The sequence below is a fragment of the Manis javanica genome, chromosome 16 (assembly GCF_040802235.1).
Source record: "Manis javanica isolate MJ-LG chromosome 16, MJ_LKY, whole genome shotgun sequence".
Classification (NCBI taxonomy): Eukaryota; Metazoa; Chordata; class Mammalia; order Pholidota; family Manidae; genus Manis; species Manis javanica.
This window is the reverse complement of record NC_133171.1, coordinates 51,521,423-51,546,796: the sequence shown is the minus strand read 5'-3', so window position 1 is coordinate 51,546,796 and position 25,374 is coordinate 51,521,423. Positions and strand designations below refer to the sequence as shown.

Genomic DNA, 25,374 nt, shown 5'->3' with positions numbered 1-25,374 from the left:
CAGAATATAGCAAAGTGGCAGTGTGCACATTCAAGATAGTACATTAAGGCATGTGGTTTCCTCCTTGCTCATTCTTCCATCACTCACTCAGCATGAAGCCACCTCACATGTTGTGAGGACACTCAAATACCCCAATTAAAGACCTAGAGCCTCCTGCCAAAAGCCTGGTGAGACAGTCATTTTTGAAGCAGATCCTCCAGCCCCAATCAAGCCTTCAGATGACTGCTGCAGCCCTGGTCATAGCTTGACAGCAGCTCATCAGAGACTCAGAGACAGAGCCATCCAGCTAGGCTGCAACTGAATTCCTGACCTCCTTCTGTGAAGAAGTATTTGTTGTTTTAAGCTGCTAAATTTTGGGCTAAGTTCTTACAGAGCAATAGATAACTAATTCTGGTTTAATATTTATCCATTTGTTTATAACTTCATAGAAATATTAACTGTGAAATTAGCTGAAATTGAGTATGCTTTATAAAGATAATTACAGTCAATATTTCAGGAATGTGTACAATAGGACCCAAAAAAGGATAAACCAAATCAGATGAGAATATTAGATGATAAACAGAATACACAAACAAGTATTTAATTTGTACATAGATTAAAAAATAAACACTTGGGTAGGTGGAAGGAATACATGTATAAAGAGAAGTGAAACTGGCTGGAAAATCACAAGTACACATTGTCATGAGAAGCAAGGTATTTTTCACTAAGTGATACAAAAGTAGTCTTGAATTTACTTTAAATGTCATTAGCTTGGAAAAGTTCCTCCTCTGGTACATTTTTCACTTACACATAAAGAGGTGGAAAATCTGAATGTTTATGTAAAATCTCTTGTCAGTAAACTAAAAACTTTTGGGTCAAATACAGTATGACTTCATGAAGAATCAGCACTGGGACCTTTAGATATCTACCTCCTTTCCCCCTCCAATCCTAACAATATTATCAAATTGTCTTCATTCACTCAGGTAGTTATTAAAATTCTAACTTCCTCCAATAACTTTTCCCAAATCATCAGAAAGAAGACTGGATATCTCACATTGGCATGCTAGGGTCCCAGGTTGGTGCCAGGAGTTTCATGAAGAGCACTGGCTCTGGAGTCCAAGCCTGGGGCTGAAATCCTGTCCCACCTCACTGGCCACAAATGGCAGGCAAACTTGTTCTTTCCATTCTGATTCTCAGTTGCCTGTTTAGTAAGTGGGGATAATATCCAGTTTACAAGGTTGTCATTATAAGGATTAAATGACATATAGAAAAGGCCTAGCATAATGTATTGACTTGATAAACAGTAGCTAGCTATTAATGACCTTTTGCTTATAGGTAACATATTTCCTAAACCAAGACAACAAGGACACAGACTGCCAGAATAATTTTTGTATCATATAAAGATGCAAAAGGTAGCCCAAGGGATTAATATGGATTTATGATATATTATAATTTCTAGAACATTATAATAGCTTATGAGTTGAAATCAAAACTGAACACTGAGACACTCAACAAGCATTGCAGAGGCTAGTCTGTGATCAATATTTATATACCACTTATCACATTCTATGTAGTTCTATCAATACATTTTTTCTCCTCTACCAAATTATATTCTCTGATCATTTAACAATTTTTATTTATCTATTTTTTCATGGCTCCTTCTGTACATAAGGCTGAATAAATTTAACCTGAAGTCCTTGAATCTGCTCATATCAACATATTCTTAAGATATAAAATTCAGGTATCTTATCTTCCCCCGACAATGTTTGTGCACACTCATTCACACAGTATCATACTCCCTAACTAAAACCATTGTTATATGTCCAAAGCAATTATCATTTCTCTGTGCCCAGCACTTTGCACAGTTTCTAGTATACAGCAAATACTTAATAGATATTAGCAGAAAGAATAAATAAGAGTAAGAGCCCAGGAAGCATGGTGAATAGCTAACAAGTTAGTCATAAACTACAATTTTAATTCCTGAAATCTCTTTATGCTTTTATCTTTGCACAACTATTGTTTGATTTCCTTATACAGTGGAACTCTCTCATAACTTATCAGAGACTAAGACTAACATTTGTGCTATGTGCCAAAAGTTCTCAGTATGTGAAAAATGTAAGATCCAAACTACATCAACAAATAAGGAATAAGTCCTTATATTCAGGTTCCCCTCCATCCACATTTCTATGATTCTATCTCCTCTTGTTCCTTTTCTTTGGGTTTTGCCCATCCAACTGTAAACTTCCTCAGTACAGAGAAGCATTATTTGCTTACCTTACAAACCTGCAAAGTACTGAATACAAGACACAGATTGTCATCTTGACAGTCGTTATTGACAATTATTTTTGGAAAATGGATTCTCTGACATTAAAAGGAGGGAAGGGGATAGATAGGGCCTCTAATATAAACCAGACATAGTCAAAGCACCTACCTATGCATCAGCTATTCGAAAGAGATTTTCTAGTTATTGTGTGTGTGCATGTAAAATTAGAAACAGTACCTTCTCTGTGACTCAACAGAGATATGAGGATGACTAAAATCTGCATGTGAAGTACATGTGATCACTCACAGGACAGTGTTAAGAAGCTTCAAATGTTTATTCAAACAGTGCTATGTGCTAAGCATTATACCAAATTCTGGAGAAGACAAAAGTAAAAATGAGATGAGGTCTATGGACTTGGAAAGCAGAACTGTAGATCTAAAGAGTCTGCAGGCTGTTACTTCTCTATCCCTCTCTAAACTCTCCCCTGGTTCTCTATCACCCTCAATCTTGTTAGTCTCCATGCTGGTTTCTGTATTTCATCTACTCTCCAAACAGTAGTTCCAAAGGGTGCTCTTGGGAATGTCAGCATTAGGATCACCTGAGAGCTTGTTCAACATGCAGGTTCTCAAGTCCCCTCAGACCTACTGAACCACAAACTATGGAGGCAGGCCCAGAAATCTGTGTCTTACCAAGGCCTCCAGGTATTTCTGACGCATCCCCAAGGTAAGAACCAAACTAAGTTTGATCTAAGTGATGATTTCCACAAGTTGCACTTCCTGTCCTTTTCAGTTTTCACTGTCCACCTTTCTAGGTAGTTATACCTTCTACTATCTCTACAACTGTAAGTATTACTACTACTAATAGCAACAGCTGCCAGTTATTAGTATTTGTAAGCTAGGCATTATGCTAATTATTCTGCAAAAACTACGTTATTTAATCTCTGCAACAATTCTCTAAAGTATTCTTAACTTTTCAGGAGAAATTTAAGCTTAGAGATATTAAACAACTTGCCCAAGGTCAGCCAACTTGACCCCTAAGTGGCATAACATAAATATGACCTCAGGTTTTCTTACTCCAAAATCCACAGAGTTAACTATCATACTAACTCCTACAATGGTGTATCTATAGCCTTGAAGGCTGTCACAATACAATTACTCCTAAAATGCCTCAAACTCTGGAATATAATAGAATTTCCAATTACCTAGTGGATCTCTATAAACTCCACACAGGGACCTTAAAATTAGCATGCCATCATTTCCTCTCTCCACTGTGGACCTGTCTCCTACTGTTTCCTAATGTCATCATAATCAAGCTAGATGTGTCATCTTTGACTTCTCACCCTTTCTCACCTCTAGATGGTCATAATATTTAGAGATTTTAAAACCTAAAATATTTCTACAATCCATCAATGTCTACTGTCTCTTTTCAGGTTCCCAGCATCTCTCACCTGTATCACAACTGGTCTCCCTGCCTCTCCACCTTATGCAATTCTTAATATCAAATGCCAGTAAACTTCCTAATGTGATTATTCTACCTTCCAAGGGTCCCATCACCAACATGAGGGTGGGGGTGGAATGTGAGTATATAGGCTTTTGAGAATGGAATGGAAGACCCCCTCATAATTTGGCTCTAACCATACCTTTCCTAACTTATCATTTCTGCCATACAAGAAACCTGTAAGAAACAATGTAAGGTTTTCCAAAACTCATGTAATGTTAATCTTTGGTGAACTTTGCTTCTGCTCTCTCCTCTGCCTGGAATGCTTTTTTTCCCTTTTACATGTGGCAAAATTCTACTTAACTTTTAGGGCAAAGTTCTATCCTCTTCTTTTTTAAGCTTCCCTGGCTCTATCAATTTTTTCCCCAGCCAAAGTGATCTGTTCCCTCAGCATTTTATTCACTCCAAAAGTGGTGAACTCATATCACAACATATCATGGTTAGTAGTTGGTTTCCTCTAATTAACTCTTAGTATCTCGAGTTATGCTGTGTCTTATTCCTTGTCTTCCCAGCACCCAACACCATGCCTAACCATAGCCAGCACGCAATAAGTATTTGCTGAGTTCTTAAATAATGCAACATTTGGTGGTGCAACTTTACACATCTTAGGTTAGCAATTCAACTTCAGGATTACACACACTCAAAAGAATTCCCACATAACAACAAAAGATATTACAAAGACCAAAGGTTCCAATAGTCAGCAGCAGAATCTTTAATTTTCTCAAATTTTTTTATCCATATTTTTGAGTATCCTTCTCCAAACAGACTCCTTTCTCAGCTAATATTATTTTTATTTCCTACAGGATCAGCAGTAACAACAAAGCTCCTGAGCCCTGTAAAAGATAATCCCAGGCAAAACTGTGTCACTGAGAGTAGCTGGATAATTGCTTTGGTACATCATTTCAGTAAATTTCCAGTGGAATGGCCCAAGCACATCAGATGGATTTTAGAAAAGGAGACGTGCACTGCTGACTAAATACATTAAGACACAAGTATATTAGTGAGACATTTATTCAAATTATTAATTGAAATCAGAAGTATGCAACAACCTAATCCTGTTTTAACTAAAATATCCTTTAATTTTAAGCAAGGATAATACTTATTATTGCCCTAAGATTCTACTTTGAGTAACACAACTCCCATCCCATACAGCAAGCAGTCTCTATCTTGTTTTCAGTGGGATGCTGATAAGCCTGCCTTAGTCTTGACACTTACCCTTCCCAACCTACTTAACCTCATCTCTCTCCAATATTCCCCCTATCAGAGCCCCTCTGCTCCACTTACCCAACATGTAAGCTCCTCAATATATCCCCAGTGACCAAATTCACACTATTTTCTCAACATTTCTTATCTCTTCTGATTCAAATTTTATACTTCTTTTAAAAACCAGATCAAATTTTACCTCTTCCAAAGAGTTCATTAATTCAGCCATCACAAGTCTTATCTTTTCTAAATTGCTACTGTACTTAAAGTATAGCATCTCACATAGTACTTAACATACCATTTCCTTTCATTTCGTAATTATTTTATATACATATGTTTTATTCTCCTAGTAGACAGTTTGCTCTTAAAGGAAAAAAGCCAGGTCTTCTGTGTCATTTCTAATCCCATGATACTCCTCCCACATATAGCATAATACTGGGCAGAGGCGGCACATGTATTAACTACTCGAAGGACTTAACTAAATGCTTGCTATACACTGATGCACACGCATCTCAGTGAGATATATAACAAATACCTATCGCGTGCCTACTCTGTGACAAGCACTTTTATAGGTGCTGGAGACACGGTGCAATTCCTGTCCTAAAAGCCATTATAGTCCAGAGAGCAAGAGACATTGAATTTCAACGTACTCTGTTAAGGAACAAGGTTATTACTGAGTCCAATATGTGAGAACCTCAGGCAACAAACTTTAATGAACCTCATTTAAAACTGAATCACAGAATTTTAGAGCTGAATGAGAACCTGTAAGTACTTTCTTCACTTTTCTTGCACAAATCATCACTAAATTACAGTACAGTCTATGATTCTACAGGTTCTAAGCATTGCCTTAATCAACAGACAGAAAAGACTTGACTTCTTCGCTACCTCCGTACTCTTCTCTCCTAAGCACGGTCGCTACTACCACCACAGGCAGAGCAATGACAGCGCTGGGCTAATGATTTATTGCACCGTTACGCTAAGGCTTGTCTGACCATCAGCATTTTCTGGCCCACACTTAGAAGAGAATCTGAAGTTTCTCCTTAGAAAATATCAAGCGTGTACGATTTTTAAGGGGAAAAAAAAGTGCGTCCATACTTCCTCTGCCCTAATAACGACAAACGCAATATGGTTCCGGGAAGTAAACAGCTGATTTGAGTCGATGTGTAAGTAAGAACTGAAGATAGATATCCATTCCTTGGCCTTAAAATCTGTAGTAACAATGTGATAAAATGCCTGCGACAAAATTCTGTGCGTGCACTAAGCACGTGCACATACATGTGAAATCGGAAACTCTCGACAACAGTTCGGCTGCCCCGTCCTCGCTGACAGTCGCCTTCCCTAGGTTGTGGGTGTGTCTGACGCCGCACGCAGGCACTGATTCACAACTCTCTCCATAACAACCGGCTCCTCCTCGCAGCCTGGCCAGGGCAGGAGCGATGAAGGCCCCAGCAGTGCCACTTTGCGAACCCCAACCCCGGCGTCCCCGGTTCCGCCTCCTCTGGGTCTCGGGCACCGTCAAGCAGGCTGCCAAACTGCTCTGGGAACTCGGGCTTTCTCCTGAATCCGACTCCTCTGTTTGGAAGCCTGGCGGAGCCCCCCCTAGTCCCCAGACACCTACATCCCACTACACCTCGGAGAACTAGAGTCCGCGCCGGCCCCTCGCCGCTTCCCAGAGCGCCCGCGCCCAGGAACTGACCCTCTTCAGCCCCCGTCCCCGATCCATCCCTGCTCCCTCCCCGCCCCCGGAAAAAGCAGCGGAGGGGAGTGGAGCGGCGCGCGGGTACGGTGGGGCCGCGCGTCTCCGCGCCCCGGACCCACGCGGCAGGTGCGGCCAGGCCCCACCTCCCGTGCGAGGCCCTGGCGACTCACCCCAACGAGGTTCCTCTGCGACCTCGGTGCTGGCACAGACGTCTCTTCCGCCGGCTCCGCACCCCCCTCGTAGCCACCGCCCCCTCGGCCGCTGCCGTCGCCGCCGCCGATGCCGCCGCGGCGCGCGCCCGCTCCCACGCACGCCGCCTGACCGCGCATGCGCTTATGCGCGCTGGCGTCACTTAGCAGCTGTTCGGGCGCCGGCCCGCGGGGTCTGAGGGTTTAGAGCGCCGACGTCGGCTCAGGCTGGTTTTGCGACTTTCCACCACCCACCCGACCCGCTGCCCTCCTGAGCAGGGGGCCGCAGGGTGTGGCTGCCCTGCCGGCACCCGGCCTCGGGTAATACGTCACCACACGTCACTGTATGGCGTCACCGATCGCGTCACTGCGATGGGAAGGCCCCCACCGTGATGGCCGCCGCGAGGTTCCAGGGCGCCTGTGGTGGAGACAGCTGTGGCCTGGTCCAGGCCGGCGCGGACCCCATCGGCTACCTCTGCGAAGTGCAGGAACGTTCTCCAAGGAGTGAGACCGGGAGGGGCTGAGTCCGTGGTTAATGTGGGAAGCTTGCTGAATGACACTCGTTAACTTAAAAGCGGGGTGTGATGGACCTATCCTTGAATTCCCCCAACTTTTAGTTTCCTCAATTTATAAATGGAGGCAAAAATACCTACCCCTCCTGCATTGGAAAGTTGTGAGGCTCAAAGGAAAGAATGTATGCAAAGGCGCTTTAAAAATATAAAGCCCATTAGTCTTGAAAATATCTTCTTTATAAAGGTCGGCAGTGGAGCAGAACAGTTAAGAGCATGCACTTTGGAGTCAGAGTAACCTAGGTGCAAGTCTGATCCTGGGGATGTTAGCCAGTTCTGCTTGATACTTAGGCAAATGGAGACTGGGAGGTGTGGGGGTTTGGAGAGACTAACGGCAAATGATATAATTCCAAGCAAAGGAAGCTTCATGAGTAAAAGGTATGGAAGTGAAAATGGACAGGAAGAGCAAGGCTTGAGGCAGGGAGAGCAGCTTTGAGGCCATTGCTGTACTCCAGGTTAGTGGTAAGAACCCTAACCAAGGCATTGGCAGTGAAAATGTACAGGAAGGGAAGGATGTGAGCGCTGTTGAGGTGGTAGAATTGACAACACTGAGTAGGTCAGGTTTCTAGTGTGGGTGCTGGAGTAGATGATGGAAACATTTAGCAAGATGAGAAGAAAGATGGGTCTGGGTTATCTGCAAGTTTCTGACCTAAGTAAGTAGAAAGTGGTAATAGTGACAGTCGATGATGGGATTTGTGGGATATGATGATGAGTTTAGATAGGGATATGTCTGTTGGGGAAACATTTATTATCCACTCATGATGTCTCCTTCCATACGGAGTGACATCCATTAATATGATACTCCTGGCCTCTAGCTGCACCTACTACCCCGCACCAGCTCACTCCTCCCTGGAACAGTGACTTCCTGATTGGGGAATTTGAAAAGAGAAACTGTACATGTGTAACCCATCCCACTCTTTTTCTCTTAAAGGAGGCTGCATTTAGGCAACTGTCCTGATGTTCTCTGCTTCTCCAGGAGCACGGCTTGGTTGGGTTAAGGGTGCCTGGTCCTGGGCTACAAAGTTAGAAAATCTGTTCAATTCCAGAGTTTGGCATTAGGAAGCTCTCAGTCCACAGGTAATATACAATACCAACTTTGTCACTTGTAGACAGAATAATGCCTGTGAACATCATTGCCCCCCCCCTACAAAGATGTTCATGTCCTAATCTCCAGAACCTGTGAATATGTTACTTTACATGGCAGAAGGGACTTTGCAGGTGTGATTAAGTTAAGGATCTTGAGATAGGGCGATTATCTTGGATTATATGTCTGGGCTGGAGGCAGGAGGTTCAGAGTCAGAGAAGGAGATAGGATGATGGAAGCATAGGTCAGAGAGAAAGAGATTTGAAGAATCTGCATTTCTGGCTTTGAAGATGGAACCAAGGAATGCAGGTAGTCTCTAGAAGCTGGAAAAGGCAAAGAATAGGGCTCTCTCCAAAAGCCCCCAGAAAGAACACAGCCCTGCCAAGACCTTGATTTTAGGATTTCTGATCTCCACAACTATAAGATAATAAATTTGTGTTGTTTTAAGCCCCTAAGCTTGTGTTGATTTGTTACAGCAGCAACAGGAAGCTAAGACAGTAAGTAGTAAAGTGTTACCGGCCTCTTGCCTCCTTAATCTGGAAAAGAAGACTACAATGTATCAGGCTCCCTTAAAGACTACAGTGCAACCGACTTGACCAAGGGAACCTTCACATCCAAAGGGAAATATCCAATAGCCGTCGAGTTACACAAGTTTATGAATGAGAAATTTAAAAAAAGATTTGGAGGACATTAACTTATAATTAGTATAAGAGCGCTATTTCTAGGTATGGATGAGATTAATCAGGGAGAAAATATAAAAGAAACAATAAAGAGGACCAAGGATAGAGCCCTGGGAAGCACTAACTTTGTAAAGGAGTGGCAGATGAACAAAAGTGCACGAAGAAGTCTGAGGAACAATGGCCAGAAAGGTCAACACCTAGCTAAGTATAGTGCCTCTGAAGTCAAGGTAGGAAAGAATTGTAAGATGGCAAGGGAATCAGCAGCATCAGAGAACACAAGTGGGTCCAGTATATCAAGGGTTGAAAAGCTTTGACTGGATTTAACCAACAATAGCAGCTTTTGTGAGGTAGTAGAGAAAGACACCAAATTGCTGGGGTCTGAAATGCAGGTTAGTATAGTGGACTGGTCTCTGAATTGTTGATGGAGTTTTGAGATTCTTTTCTTGGTTCTGGCCATTAACTAACCTAGATAATCTTGGGCAAATCACTTAACTACTCCAGCCTTTTTTTCCCCCCACATAAAACCCTAAGTAACCCTCCCTCCACTTTGTATTAGACTCATTTACTTATAACAGCACATTTCAAATCCTACTGAGATCATTTCACCAAACATTAAGAGTCAGTATATTACATGCCAGCTTCTGTTCAGATACTATGGATAAGACACAGTTATTTGAGAAACAATAACTGTTTTGGAAGGGAGGTAAATATATAAATATGTAACTAATTGCCATAGTTCTGTTTTAAACAAAGCAAGTGATAAATTGAATGAACTGCAACTTTATATGTGTATAACAAGATACTACATGCTATAAAAGAATTCTGTGTGAAGTGAATTAAGGCATATATAAAGTGATACAGATGTAGGAGCAACCAGTTTTGCCTAAGGGAAATCAAGGTATTATATTTACCTCCTCTCTCAGATAAGCACAATGTGCCTCAAAAATGGTCATATCTATACCAAGGCATTTCCATAGTGATACAAAAAAAGCCAATGCTAATTATTTACCATTTCTTCTAGGTAGTTTTGTTGTAATATAAACAAACATTTGTGTACAACTACTTCTAAACTAAGTACACTGTTTAATTGGGGAAAATATACATGTAAAAGTTGAATGCAAGAGTGCTATTTATAATAGCCAAGAAATGGAAGCAACCTAAGTGTCCATCAGTAGATAAATGGATAAAGAAGATGTGGTACATATACACAATGGTATATTATTCATCCATAAGAAGAAAACAAATCCTACCATTTGTAACATGGATGGAGCTAGAGGGTATTATGCTCAGTGAAATAAGCCAGGCAGAGAAAGACAAATACCAAATGATTTCACTCATATGTGGAATATAAGAACAAAGAAAAACTGAAGGAACAAAACAGCAGAATCACAGAACCCAAGAATGGACTAACAGTTACCAAAGGGAAAGGGACTGGGGAGAACGGGAGGGTAGGGAGGGATAAGGGCAGGGAAAAAGAAAGGGAGTATTACGATTGACATGTATAATGTGGGGGGCAGGCATGGGGAGGGCTGTGTAACAGAGAAGACAAGTAGTGATTCTACAACATCTTACTATGCTGATGGACAGTGACTGATGGGGTTTGTTGGGGAGACTTGGTGAAGACCTAGTAAACATAATGTTCTTCATGTAACTGTAGATTAATGATAACAACAACAAAAAAGTTGAATGCAAGAGTAATGTATTTATTCTCCCCCCAGATCCAAGAGTAAAACAATTATTTGTTATACATGCGATGCTCCCTACTCCATTACATTTGCTCATCTAATCCTCATGTATCATCTCATTTAATTTTATAACTATCAGTTTATCATAGCAACAACTGACATTGTATCTGTGTTTTAGCAGGTAGGGATACGAAGTTTAAGCATTTGGCCAAGGTCATACTAACAGCAGTGAAGTAGTAAACCAAGATTTAGACCTAGCACAGGCATCCTCTTTCCTTCCCTTAGGCCCTTAGTTGATGTAAGTGTTCTTCCTCTGTAATATTACATGATGTGCACGCCTTTATTTTAGCATTTACTGTAATAATGATGATGCTTACTATGTGCCAAGTACTATTTTAGGTACATTATGGGTATTAACTCATTTAAGCCTCATAACAGCCCTTTAAGTAGGTGATGTTATTCATCATAAAACTTCATAAAGTAGGGAACTTAAGGCACAGAAAAGGTCAGCAATTTAGTCAAGGTCACACAATAAGTGATGGGGCCAGGATTCAAACCTAGATAGTTGGGTTCTAGAATACATGCCCTTAACCCCTAGGGTTCATAGCATATACCCTATGTTAAGACTGAGGGTTTCTGGGTGACACAGTTTACAGAACTCACCAATACAGCTATTATAGGATTGTTGTATCTGATACTGCTTTGTATTCCTTCTCAAGTGAACAGAAAAGCATTCTCTCTTAGCCAAATGTCATGAAACACTTGACTACCGTTGAGTAACTGATGTTTTCTCCTTAGGCAATGTGGGTTATAAAACTGGCTGCTTTCTCCTTTCACTTTGACTGCCAAGAAGCTGAGTAAATTTGTGACAGCATAAGTAACTGGGAGGACCCTTGATCTGAATCTCTATCTGTATTTTTGTTGGTTTGAAAATTTTCAATATAAGAAGTTGGAAAAGAAAATATTCTGAACTCTATTTTCTAAATTGCTGACAGTATATATTTATAATTCAAACAAGTAAACTTTGTTTTTAAAAGAATGTTTGCAGTTATCAATGTTTTTCAGGCTTTGACTCTGTGGACACAAACTAGTTTTAGGCTAAGTCCCAGGAGTTCAATGTAGAATCCTAGTTCTTATGAAATCAGGACTTCTGCATGACCTTAATGAGTAGAATTTGTGTTTAGGCAGATCAGAAAGTATTTCAAGTAGCATGAAATAGGTAAGTTGTGGCCTACCTTGTTTTTCACCTATATCTAAATAATTTGAAACCACTTTTGTATTATTTGGTCATATTCTACCTTGCTTTAGAGATAAAGTCAGTTATCCTCTGTAATGCTGATGATATAATGAACTTAAATGTACAGTTGATTTTGTCAGAAACTTACCATTTGTCAGAATGGATAAATATCTTTTCTAAAATTAAAATAATTATTTTGGTACATGTCCTCATTTAATTTGCTTATTTAGATCCAGTAAATAAATACCAGATGTATTTCTTAAGAGCATATTTGAAGTAATTCTTACAGTAGATTAACTGGCCATTGACTTTGCTAAAAGCCATACATTTCATGGAAGCATTATTCAGATTTTCCTATAGCCAGAGTGAGCAACTGATCATTTCTTCTTTGAAAATTTTTCAATCCAAATATTCATTCTCCAACAAGGATCCAAATACCTAAAGGGTGAGTAAGCAGTCTACGCTCAGCCTAGCAGGTTGTTGAACATCCAGTGTTGCCAGATTTGAAGTCTGTTCATGTCCAAGTATTGGTGACTAATGTGAACTTTGTGAAAAAAAAGACCTGTGAGTTTGCAGACCCTCTCCTCTCCTGGATAGAATTTTATGGACTTGAACACTTAATTTTTCTTGTTTATGATGAGCTGCTTTTTTTAAGGAAAATACTGGATTGCCTGAAGTTGCTCTCTCCGTCCACCACTATGTGAAGAGAAATATTCCTATTTAGGTGAGAATTTCAACAGGATGACTCACTGTTTACAAAAGGCTGTCATCCACCTACCATCTGCTAATTGGATTACTGAATTCTAAATAATGTGTATCAGCCTTTAGTCAGCTATAGAATATTAGGTGGTCCATCAGAAAACTGCATACCTTACCATAGTATCCTGAGCTTATATACACAGAACTCTTCCTCACCCCCTCTTGGGGGTGCCTTACTGACTTGCCTTTTAAATATTCTAACTTCTGCATACATTAATGGAATTCTGGAAGAGAAGCTCCACGGAGCCCACTAGTACATTGACTGTAGGGCTATTGTACACTCGGTCATTTTACAGTCCCTATGGAAAATCCTACGAGAGAAGTCCCTATGGAAAATCCTACGAGAGAATTTTCTTCACAGCCAAGTCTCATGAAAGGCTTGTCTACCCTTGAATAACTGACGTGTTTTCCCTATAGACACGTAAATTATGTAACTGGATGTGTTTCCCTTTTTTACTTTGGCTTTCATGAAGCTCTGAATCAAATTTTAGCTCAGCTTTAGTGCCTAGATAAGAAACTGTGGCCTGCATAATATGCCTTCTAATTTGTTCCTTGGTCCTAACCTATTTAAACTTGGGTTTTCTCTTGTTCAGGTTTATGTATAATTTTCTATAGTCCGTGTATAATTGCACTTGGCACCTCAGCTTATTGTGTAAAGAGCCAGGGAAATGAATGATATATATGCTTAATGATGACTACCTTATACATTTCAGGCAAGAGTTAAAACTTAGGCTCCCTTCCATGCTGATAAGAATGTCTTGTTTATAAAGTCTCGAGGGTTTTATATTAACTCAATAGAGCTAGAACAATGAATTATTTTCAAAGAAGTTTTAATGTTATTGCAAATCTACAGAGTATCATTCCTTTAATTTTGTTTCCTTCTGATGGAGGTAGACAGGTAAAGTAATGGTTGATAAGTCTAAGTGGAAAACCTCAAGTCCTGAAATCTCCAATTAAATAATTTTCTTAAAACCTCTCTCAGTATACTCTTCTAGTATTAAATTTGAAGAATTAGCTTTTCAGTAAACTATATTCTTCATTTTGCACATACACATTTCAAATGAAGGTACATGGAAGATTCTAAAGCAGGATTTATTGTCTTAATACATCTTTTATATTTGCTAAGGTGAATGTAGAAAGGTAATTAAATTACCCTTGACTATTAGGCATTGTCATCAGACATCAACATGTCTACAATTAAATATTTTAATACCATAATTATCTTGAGAATAGGACAACAAAGCTTTGAAAATGCAAGATAAGTAATAAATGTGGAGAAAAGGGAACCCTTGTTCATAGTTGGTGGGAATGTAAATTGGCGTAGCAACTATGTAAAACACGAAGGCTCTTCAAAAGGTTAAAAAAAAAGAACTGCCATATGATCCAGCAATTCCACTTCTGAGTTATTTATCCAAAGAAAACCAAAACACTAGTTCAAAAAAACACATGCACCCCCATGTTCACTGAAGTATTATTTACAATAGCCAAGATATGGAAACAACCTAAATGTCTATCAATGGACAAACAGATAAAATATTTCATATCTATATCTACACACACACACACACACACACACACACAGATATTATTCAGCCATAAAAAAGAATGAAAATTGGCAATTTGTGACAACATGGATGGACCTTGAAGGCATTATGCTAATACAAATAAGCCAAATGTAAAACAAATACCATATGACTTAACTTATATGTGGAATCTAAAAAACAAAACAAAAAACTAAGCTCATAGATTTGGAGAATAGATTGATGGTTGCCAGAGGTGAGGGGTATAGGGTAGTCAAAATGGATGAAGGGGAGTCAAGGTACAAACTTACAGTTATACAATAAATACATCCTGGGGATATAATGTATAACATGGTGACTATAAATATTACTGTATTGCATATTTGGAAGTTTCTACGAGAGTAGCTCTTAAAAGTCCTCATCAGAAGAAAAATGTGTAAGGTAAACAATTAAAATAAACCACAATTTTTGTATTCCTATCTAGGCATTTCTTCTTAATATTATCAGGAACATCAAAAATGGACACAGGCCTATTGCCTGTCTCAGTTTTTACTTACTGGGTCATTCGTTGGACACACAGAATTGACAACAGTTCTTGCTCTCAAGGATTAGCATATCCAATATGGTAACCTCAAGCCACATGTTGTTATTTAAATTTATATTTAATTAACTTGAAGATTCAGTTCCTCGGTCACGCTAGTCACATTTCAAGAGCTCAATACCCACATGTGCCTAGTGGTTAGAGAGTGCATATGTAGGACATTTCTATCACTGAAGAAAATTCTACTGGACAGTGCTGGTGTGGATGTCATGTGGGAATCAGACAGGCAAGGTAACTTCAGCCTGAAAGATCTGTGCGGAATAATGACCTGGGGGCATGTTGGGTCCTACTGCCAGAGATTCTGATTTGATGGGTACCATGGAAGTCTGTTTTTTAACAAATACCCCAGATGATTGTGATACAGTGTGTGAACATAACACTGAGAAAAATCAATGTAGGGTCAGTAGGAAAAGCCCGACAGAGTGATTCTGAGCTTCTACCTAAATGGCATCTGGGTGCTTGAGCCTATCAAATTTGATTTGGAGAGATAAGAGTACTGGTACTATATTTGTGCCTTAAGAGTTATGGAGCATTTTATACCCATTATGTACATAAAGACACATTGAAGATTATTGTAAATATGTGTCACATGTATTTAAATACCTGAAAAGGGTATTGATAGTTTCAGTCAAGATAGGCTAAACTATGAAACAATAAAAATACATATATATAATCCTAAGTTATCAATGGGCTTTTTCCAGAAGGAAAAGAGGGAGTTCTAGAAGGTCTCACATTAACAAATTCTCTAGCCCATAAGTGGCAAACGTCAGTTCTACTCACAATTCATGCCAAAACTCGTCAGAGAATGAGCCTCAGAGGAGCCAGGAAGTTCATCCTACCATGTGTCCAGGAGAGAACCAGGCGTCAGGGAGCAGCACTGATCACCCCAGTGGAGGGGGAGGAAACGGCTGATCATGCTGCAGAAGAGACCTCCAGACGCACACAGTGGAGGTGGTCGACGGCAAAGATGTGAAGGACTAGGATGAATTAGAATAATTGGCTTTGAGGAAGAAGCCAAGGTGAAATTACTGAGAACGGCATGTTGAGTTCTAGAGTCTTTGGGACAAACATCCTTGACTACCTCTCTCTTCTAGAGAACGGCTTGATCCTGAAAAGTCTCTTTAATGAGGCCTCAGGTTCTTGAGAGGATGAGGTAGGGCATTATGATATGGGAGGAGGGACTTGTCTATGCACTGATGTTACTGAGCCAGAGAAAGACTAGGGAGCCAGCAGCCTCGGAGGAGCCCTGCCTGTCTGAACCTGGAGAGAATGTTCAGCCCAGTAGCAGTCTGAAGGGCCTCAGGAAGTTGACTCTTGTACCTCAGTAGGATAAAAGCTCTAGGAGAAGCAATTTGATCTCACTAACACCAGGAATTGCCTGTTGTTTTTGTCTTGGTTTACTTTCTTCCAGCCACTGAATGCCCATATGACTGGTGATTTTTTCCATTTGCCTGCACATATCAGTGTGTGTATTGTAGACTGATAACTTTTCATAGATATTCAGTGACTTACCTTGTAGAAGGATTTCATTTCCTTGCTCCAGTGAACTCAAGCATGACCATGTGACTAGTTTTTGCCAGTGAAATGTGAACAAAACTAATGTGTGTCAGAAATGCTGAAGCTTTTATATTCTGCCCCTTTGCCAAGATGACCAACATGTAGTGGACGTGTAATGTGAGCAAGAAATAAACCTTTACTGTGAGCTACTGAGATTTAGATAACATAACCTAGCCCATACTAACTGATAATCTCTTCTTTCAGCATCTGTGTAGGTTAAGCCATTGAGATCCATGAGGCAGGCAATGATGGATTTAAAACGAGAGACATGGGGCAAATATCTGTTCCAAAATACTATATTAGAGGACCTTACTAGTGAGATTTCTTGATTTAGGGCATAGAGAGGAGGATATTTTAGATTCTCAGCCTTCTTTAGATGTGAGTAGTCAAGTATTGGGTGAATTCTGTCACAGGATCATAAAAGAGAAGTAAAATCAAAGACTAACTGAAAGACCAGCAAAATATTTCTAAAACCTATGACAGAAAAAAGAGTTGAGGCAAATAACCCAAAGAAAAAAAATGTGCAAAGGAACTAAACAACCACTGCATAAAATAGAAAATGTAAATTGCCCAAAACTATGAAAAGATGCTAAATTTCACTTGTACCAAGGGAAATTCTGATCAGATGGGAATATGAATTGTTACAGCCTTTTTATGAAGCAATCTGATAGTATTTACTAAAATTTAAAATGTACTTACCCATAATTTCTCATGAATCTACGCTCCCCTCCCCTCCAAAAATTCCAGTCAATACACACACACACACACACACACACACACACACACAAGTGTGTTTCTTTACTACACTACAGCTAACCTTTGAGGAACACAGGTTTGAACTGCATGGGTCCATTTATACGTGACTTTTTTCAATAAACATTGGACTTTTTTAAGAGATTGTGACAAATTGAAAAGACCTTTTTTCTAGTTTATTAAAAGAGTACAGTATATAATGCATATAACATATAAAATATGTATTTAATCAACTGTTTTATGTTATCAGCAAGGCTTCCAGTCAACAGTAGGCTATATTAGTAGTTAAGTTTTGGGGGAGTCAAAAGATATACACAGATTTTTTGCTGTGCAGGTGTTCAGCACCCCTAACCCCCATGCTCAAGGGTCAACTATATTGGCACTAAGAAACTGGAAACAACTAGAATGTCCATGCACAAAGGAATGGTTAAATGAATTATGAACTACCCATACTCTAGAATATCATGTGGTTATTAAAAAGGGTGGGATTTAGAGATAACTGACCTGTAAAGATGTAATTGATACATTATCTAGGGGAAAAAAGTCTAGTTACAGAGCACTGTAAAAGCATGATGTCATATTTGTAAAATATAAAAAAAGAAAATCTTTGGTATATATTAGTTTTCTATCTGCTGTAACAATTTACAGCAGCAGAGAGTTGGTGGCTTAAAACAACACACATTCACTTCTGGAGGTCAGAGTTCCAAAATCATGCATTACACTGAGCTGAAATCAGGTGTAGATTCAGCATTCAGCACACTCTCTCCAGAGTTGTTAGACGAGAGTCTCTTCCTTGTCTTTTCCAGCTTCTATTGGCTACAAGCATTCCTTGGCCTGTGTCTATACAACTCCAGTATCTACTGTCATTATCAGATTGTCTTCTCTTCTGTGTCAAATCTCTCCTTCTTACAGGGACACTTATGATTCCATTCAGTGGCCACCCAGATAATCCAGGATAACCTTCTCATCTCAAAATCCCTAACCTGGTCATATATACAAAGACTCTTTCCACATAAGGTAACATTCACAAGCTCTAGAAATTAGAACCTAGAAATTCTGAAGAGCCATTACCCTACCACAACATGTTTATACTTATTTATGAACTTAAGAGAATGGTGTTAACATAAGTTTCTTCACAGTGGATGTGACTGGGCAATGAGAAGGAAACTTGTTAATTTATTTTCCTAATAAGGTAGAAAATTTTTAAAAGAACAAAGAAGAGCAAAAATTTAATGCAAATACGAACAAAAAGAAAGCAGAGGTGGCAGTGTTAATTTCAGATACAATGGAATTCAAGGCCAATGGCAGTACACTGGGGAAAAAGATATTTTGTAATGATAAAAGCCCAATAAATGAAGAAGATCTGTGAAACTACAGTAGCAAACATGTAAGGCAAACACTTAAAAATACAACACTTTCAAAAACTACAATTTTATTAGGGGAATTTAATACATGTTTCTTAGAATTTGATGCACCAAGTAGACAAGTAATAATGATGATGGTTAAGAAGAAGAGGAAGGAGAAGGGGGATGAGGAGGAAGACAAAGGAGGAGGAAAGGAAGGTGGGGAGGGGAATCATGGTGGCTGTGAAGAATCTTGATTAAACTCTCAGTGACTTTGCTCTAAGTTTTAAATAGAATTTAGTGACCCATAACAGAAAATACATACTGTTCTTGTCCAAGGAACATTTGCAAAACTCAAGCATATGCTTGTTCACAAAAAAAATCACAGTAAATTTCAAAAATTAGAAATACACTTCACGTTCACTAGCCATAATGCAGTCAACTACAATTAACATCAAAAGGACCGCAAGGTAAAATTTATCTTTATGAGCTAAAGAGCAAATCAAAATTGAAATTTAAAAATTATAAAAGAATAATACTGAGAGCTTACATATCTAAAGCTGTGGTATGTGATGAAAACAGTTCTGAGAAAAAGACTCATTTTTGAATGCATTTTTGAGAAAAATATTGTCAATATGCTAAGGAAGCATTCCACTTAAGAAATGAGAAAAATGAACAAGATAAACTAAGAAATTTTAGGGAAAAGATATAGAAGTGTACCAAATACTGCTACAAAGATACAAAATCTCAGTGGCATACAATAAGCACTTATTTCTTGCTTATGAAGATCAGCTAAGGTCATCCTGCTTTGGGCTGTGGAACACCTGGGATGACTCTGCTCCATGTATCTCATTCTAGGATGCAGGTTAGAAGCACAGAAGCTCCCTGGAGCATATCTTATGGTGATGGCAACCCCAAGAGGCCCATTCTGAGTGAAAGAGGTGTAGCAGTGGGCACATGACCACAGGACCCTGTGGATCTCTCACATCCTGTACCACCCAGAAGATGAGTGATCAAATAGTCTCTGGAAGGTGCTGCAGTGCCAGTGTGGAGATGATAACCCTGCAATAATAATAAGGTACCATCTGCCAGGACACATTATATGCCCTAAGTCAAGCGTCATTATCAGACCTGTATTTACAATAGGTTTGTGTGGGTTCTGGATCCAAGGGGTGGCAGTATGAGCAGACCTCGCCTACCACCACTGCTCTCAGTTGTCCACTTGGGGCATCTGTGGTGCTTCCTATTCCTGCAACTCTAGGTTCTGCTTGTCTAGAGGTTCTTGTTCCCAAAAGGTGAACTCTTTCACCAGGGGACATACTAAAAGTGCCATTAATTTCTTCTATTGTGGTAAAATATACAAAATATAAATTCACCATTTTAAGCATTTTTAAGTATATATTTCAGTGGCATTAAATACATTTACAGTGCTGGATAAACATCATCACCATCCATCTCCAGAAAATTTTCATCCTCCCAAACTGGAAATTTGTACCTACTAAACAATAACTCTTCATTTTTGTTTCCCTCCAGTTCTTAGAAAACCCCATCCTTTCTATCTCTGTGAATATGACTACTCTAGGTATTTCAAATAAGTGGAAACATATAATATTTGTCCTTTTGCATCTGGCTTATTTTACTTAGTATAATGTATTCAGGGTTCATCTATGTGGTAGTACATATCAGGATTTCATTCCTTTTTAAGGCTGAGTAACATTTCATTGTATGTGTATGTCACATTTTGTTTATCCATTCCTTCTTCAATAGATAGATATTTGGGTATTTTCCTCCTTTGGCTATTATAAATAATGCTGCTACAAATATCATATACAAATGCCAGTATGTTTCTGCTTTCAGTTCTTTGGGATATATACCCAGAAGTGGAATTGTTGAATGATATGGTAATCCCATGTTTAAATTTTTTGATAACTGCCACTGTTTTCAACAGCACTTGTACTGTCTTCATTCCCACCAGCAATGCATAAAGGTTCCAATTTCTTCCCATGGTCATCAACACTTGTTGTTTCTGTTTTATATTAGCCATCCTGATGGGTGGAAATGTCATCTTATTGTGGTTTTGATTTTCATTTCCCTAACAATTAGTGTGATACTGAGTATTTTTCATGTGCTTATTGGCCATCTGAGTATCTTCTTTGGAGAATTATCTATTCAAATTCTTTGCTCATTTTCTAAGTGGGCTGTTGTGTTTTGTTCAGTTGTAGTAGTTCTTTACGTTATTAACTCATCAGATGATTTGCAAGCATTTTTTCCCATTGCCATTCTGCCCTTGAATGCAAGTTTTAAATTTTGATGAAGTCCAATTTATTTCTTTTCTTTTGTTGACTGGGTTTTGGTGTCATCTAAGAAATCATTGCTAAATCCAATGTCATGAATGTTCCCTATTTTTTTCTAAGTCTTTTATACTTTCAGCATTTACATTTACAATGGATGGTCTTTGATTCATTTTGGGTCAATTTCTGTATACGGTATAAGGTCCAACTTTATTCTTTCGTAGGTGGTTATCGTTTCCCAGCACCATTTGTTGAAAACATTATTCTCTCTCCATTGAATGGTCTTGGTAGGCTTGCCAAAAGAGCATTTGAACATGTATGTTAGGGTTTGTTTGTAGGGTGTATTCTATTCCATTGGTCTATAATGTCTGTTTTTATGTCAACACCACACTCTTTTGATACCGTGGCCTTGTAATAACTTTTGAAGTCAGGTAGTATGAGACCTCTAGCTTTATTCAAGGTTTGGTTTTTGTTTTTCTTCTTTTAAGATTGTTTTGGCTATTTGGGATCCTTTGAGAATCCTTGAAATGTTAGTATGAATTTTTCTATTTATGAAACAAAAAGTCACTGGGTTTTGATAGGGATTTCACTGAGCCAATAGTTTGGTTTAGAAGAGTCCCATTAATGTTTAAGCTGTCTGTGTTTGCTGCCATGTTACTATGGACAAGAAGAATCACAATTCTGGAACAAATGAGTATGGAGGGGAAACAGAACAAGGAGTATGTTTCTGATCTCTAAAGTAATGCATGAAAGAGGGACTATCAGGAATAGGGATTAGATTTCACTTATGTCATTTCTGGAAAGGAGGTTGGAACTAGCCAAGGTGGGTTGGGGTTGCAAGTAAAAGGATAAGGGATATCAGGAAGAGTTGCTGAATATAGATTTTAGAGTAAGTGTGTAAAACTAAACCTGCAAATCCATGGAGAATGCTGATGCCAGAGCAATGGTTCTCAAAGTGTGGTCCATGACCAGTAGCATCAGCGTCATCTGCAAATCTGGTAGAAATGCTAATTCTAGATCCTACCTTGGACTTACTGAATTAGTGCTCTGGAAGTGGAGCCCAGACACCTGTTTTGACAAGCCCTAGTATGATTCTGATGCATGCCAAATTTTGAGAACTGCCAATTTTGGGATGGACTCTTGAAACTCATCCTTCAGGTGTTATAACTTGCCACTGACAGCCCCCTAAATAGGGTAGTTGGTATTGCTTTTAAGCCTATATTACTATTGCTGATATTTTATTTGGCTTTTGTACTATAGTTGTTTTGTGCAGTTTGCCTTCACAGATTATAATGTTCTCAATACAGGATCCCTGTCTCATACTCTCAGCCTTCTTGTTCTATGAGAACACTCAATGATTGTGTGTTCCAGTCATTCTAAGCACACTCCACTGTCATAGTAATAATAGGATATAAAGATAAGGCTTATATCCTATCATTCATGTGGCACAATATTTTAAAATAGCTTTTCTCCCTGCATTTCTGTAACCCTTGGCCCTTCTCCACTCAGACAACTTGATCACGGGCCTTTACAAAATGGGCTGTTATAAAAAGGGCCTTTCACTTTCAAAAATCTAAACCTTGAGTTGTGAGGAGGGTTGTCAGGGAGGAAAGCTCTGAGACCTGTTGAGTCTCTATGAAAAGGCCTGACCTTCCTCTCTACCTGTGGGTTAAGACAAAGGGAAATCAGAGTCCTGAGATGTAAGGGTCTGGAGATCAAAAAGAAGAAGGGCCCTATATTTGGCTTCCCAGGTAAAACCCCCTTGAGGTCAGCAAGATCCCTGAGAAGAAATGGCTGTGAGAAGTGTCTATTATATATATATATGTTTATATATATATGTATGTCTAATATATATATATATATATATATTATATACAATAATTGTATATAATATATATATAATCTACCTTGCATAAACTTTGATGGGTTAGTTTTCTCATTTCTCATTCCTGGGCAAATGTCATGGAGAAATCACCCCAGAGATTTCCCTGTAGGCTCCCATAGCATGGAAATAGCAGGATAAAGTAACAAGGGGGGTGCCAGACCTGAAGTAGCCCCAACAATAAGAATGAATAATGGTCTAACAGCAGGCTACATAGATTTACAACAAAGGACCAAGGAGGATAGTTAACATTTTAGCAAGTGCCAATAGAATGCCTTGCTTATGGAAGATCAGATGCTCACCTTCCTCCAACTTTCTAGACATTTACAGGAATTTGACTACCTCAGAGAAAAGCAATAAGAGAGATACTGAATTTACTAAAGATTCAGTTTCAATCTACCCCACTCCCCCCAGAAAATGGGGTTTTTAAGTTATGTGCATAAAGTTAAAATTCCATTTCTTACACCCTTGAGTTGTGGATCAAATACATACCTCTTACACCTATTACCACAAAAATGAGTGTTATACTATATGTATAATAGTGGGACAAAATAATTTGTATTTTTGGAGATATACTTCTTTCATATTTGTGGCTTTTAATCTTTATCGTGCACACAAATCACCCGGGAATCTTTGAAAATAGGAGTCTAACTTGGTAGGTCTGCCATGGAGCCTCAGTCTTAATTTTTAACGAGCTCTCAAGTGATGCTGATGAGGCGGGCACAGGGACCACTTTTGGCGTAGTGAGGCTCTTAACAATACTCATGACATGACTACGTTGGTTTTCAATATACATTAGCATTTTCTCAAATAAACACAGGGTGGCGATCATGCTCAAACTGTACCTTAGGCTTGTGGTACAATTTTAGACCACAATTTAAAATACAAAACGAATACAATCAACAAAGAAAGTTCATTCAGAATCAGTCAACTCTAAGAGCAGGAAGCATGGATAAAAAAATAATGCTAACTAAATTCCTTCATGGCTTATAACTTGACCTACTTTAACTTTTAAAAAACTGAACATATTACTTAATATAAAAGCATCTTCTAATGTTTAATATAAACTACCATCCCAAATAGAAGTTTAGATAGCAGAAACATGTTTCTGAAAATACTTCATTTTACTCAAAAGGTGGGAAATGTAAATATTAGCAAACTAATTTTGCTGTATTTTACAATATTTTTTCTTTCCAGATTATAAAAGTGATACTTTTTTCATTTTAGAGAATTTGGAGAATATGGAAAAACAGAAGGAAAGAAACAAAATCATTGGTAATCCCAGCAGCCAGGAATACTCACAATTGGGCACATTTCCTTCTAGTCATTTGTGTACTTTTCTTAATAAAATCAAGAACATCACATACATAGGTTTGCACATTGCTTTTTCACCTAATACCCATAAGCATTTCTCCGTATCTTTAAATGTTCTCTGAAACACAATGTGATGGTGTTAAAATAGTCTTCTGTCATAGGTGGGTTAAACAGTTAACTATTTCCCTATTTTTGGACATTCGAATTGTTTCTAATTTTTTGCTGTTATTAATAATGATGGAAGCAACAAATCGGATATAATTTTAAAACTAGAATCTGATTATTTTCTAGGAAAGAAAATTCCCAGAATATCACAATATTACTCGATAAAAGTAAACATTTTAAAATTGTTAATGACTCTTGAAACCTATTGAAAAGCTGATGTGTCAATAGGTTGGATGAAGTTTATAAAAGTGCCTATTTCATTCCAACTACAAGCATACTACGTAATGGCATTTTTTTAAATATTCTATAATCTCTACTAATATTGATAGGACCCAGGTTTGCAATATTTCTGTAAATCTAAATCTACTCTAAAATTTTCAAAAATCACAAACTTGGAACTAGTAGATACCTAAGTCCTGGGGATCTAATCACAGCATAGTCATTACAGTCAACAATACTGTATTATAAACTTAAAAGTTGCTAAGAGACTAGATCTTAATTGTTCTCATCACAAAAAGGACAAGATAGCTAACCTTATGGCGCTATATACAAATGCAATACCTAAATGTATCAAATCAACACACTGTACACCTTAAACTTCACAATGTTGTCAATTATATCTCAATAAAAAATTGTAAACCTGGTTTTTACTATTTCAGTCTAGAACTTCTATTTTCCCTATTTGTATATTTAATTTTAATATTCATTAGGAACACAACTACCCTATAAACAGAAAGAATATCAGTCTTTTTTTCAAAACCTCAGCAAGAATCGATCACCATTTTGGAAAATGAAGTTTCCAAACAGTAACATATTTATGTTCTTTTGAGTGACCAATAAAATATACCTATTATCAGCATGCATTTAAAGTTGTAATAGTATAGCTTTTCATTAATCATGAATTCCGTCTTCAAAGTATTAATGTTAACAGTACCCTACTGAACAGTTTTATTTATTCCATACTTAAGAGCAAGTACCTGGCTACACTGTTTTCTAGTATAGTAGTAGATTTATATATTTTTATATATATACTATAAATATTTATATATATACTATATATTTATGTAGTAGTATATTTACATGTTAAAATGTGTATTTTATTTCA

The 25,374-nt window shown here is 38.4% G+C and overlaps 1 protein-coding gene and 1 long non-coding RNA gene across 7 annotated transcripts in view; one reads left to right on the top strand and one right to left on the bottom strand.

The window, feature by feature from the left end:
- Window positions 1-6,993, bottom strand: part of BTBD9 (BTB domain containing 9) — a 504,665-nt gene extending 497,672 nt beyond the window's left edge. For 3 of the 6 annotated variants that reach the window (XM_073224474.1, XM_073224476.1, XM_073224475.1), the window contains exon 1: window positions 6,812-6,993. In XM_073224474.1, the coding sequence (XP_073080575.1) occupies window positions 6,812-6,970 (159 nt within the window). In that variant the 5' untranslated portion in view covers window positions 6,971-6,993. The remainder of the gene's footprint in view (window positions 1-6,811) is intronic. The other 3 variants (XM_073224479.1, XM_073224477.1, XM_073224478.1) reach the window with 3 other exon arrangements.
- Window positions 6,994-7,011: 18 nt separating this feature from the next.
- LOC118969782 (uncharacterized) lies at window positions 7,012-24,145 on the top strand. Its single transcript, XR_005057608.2, has 3 exons — window positions 7,012-7,150; window positions 19,476-19,695; window positions 24,018-24,145. It is a non-coding gene; the product is annotated as an uncharacterized lncRNA (long non-coding RNA).
- Window positions 24,146-25,374: the final 1,229 nt, after the last annotated feature.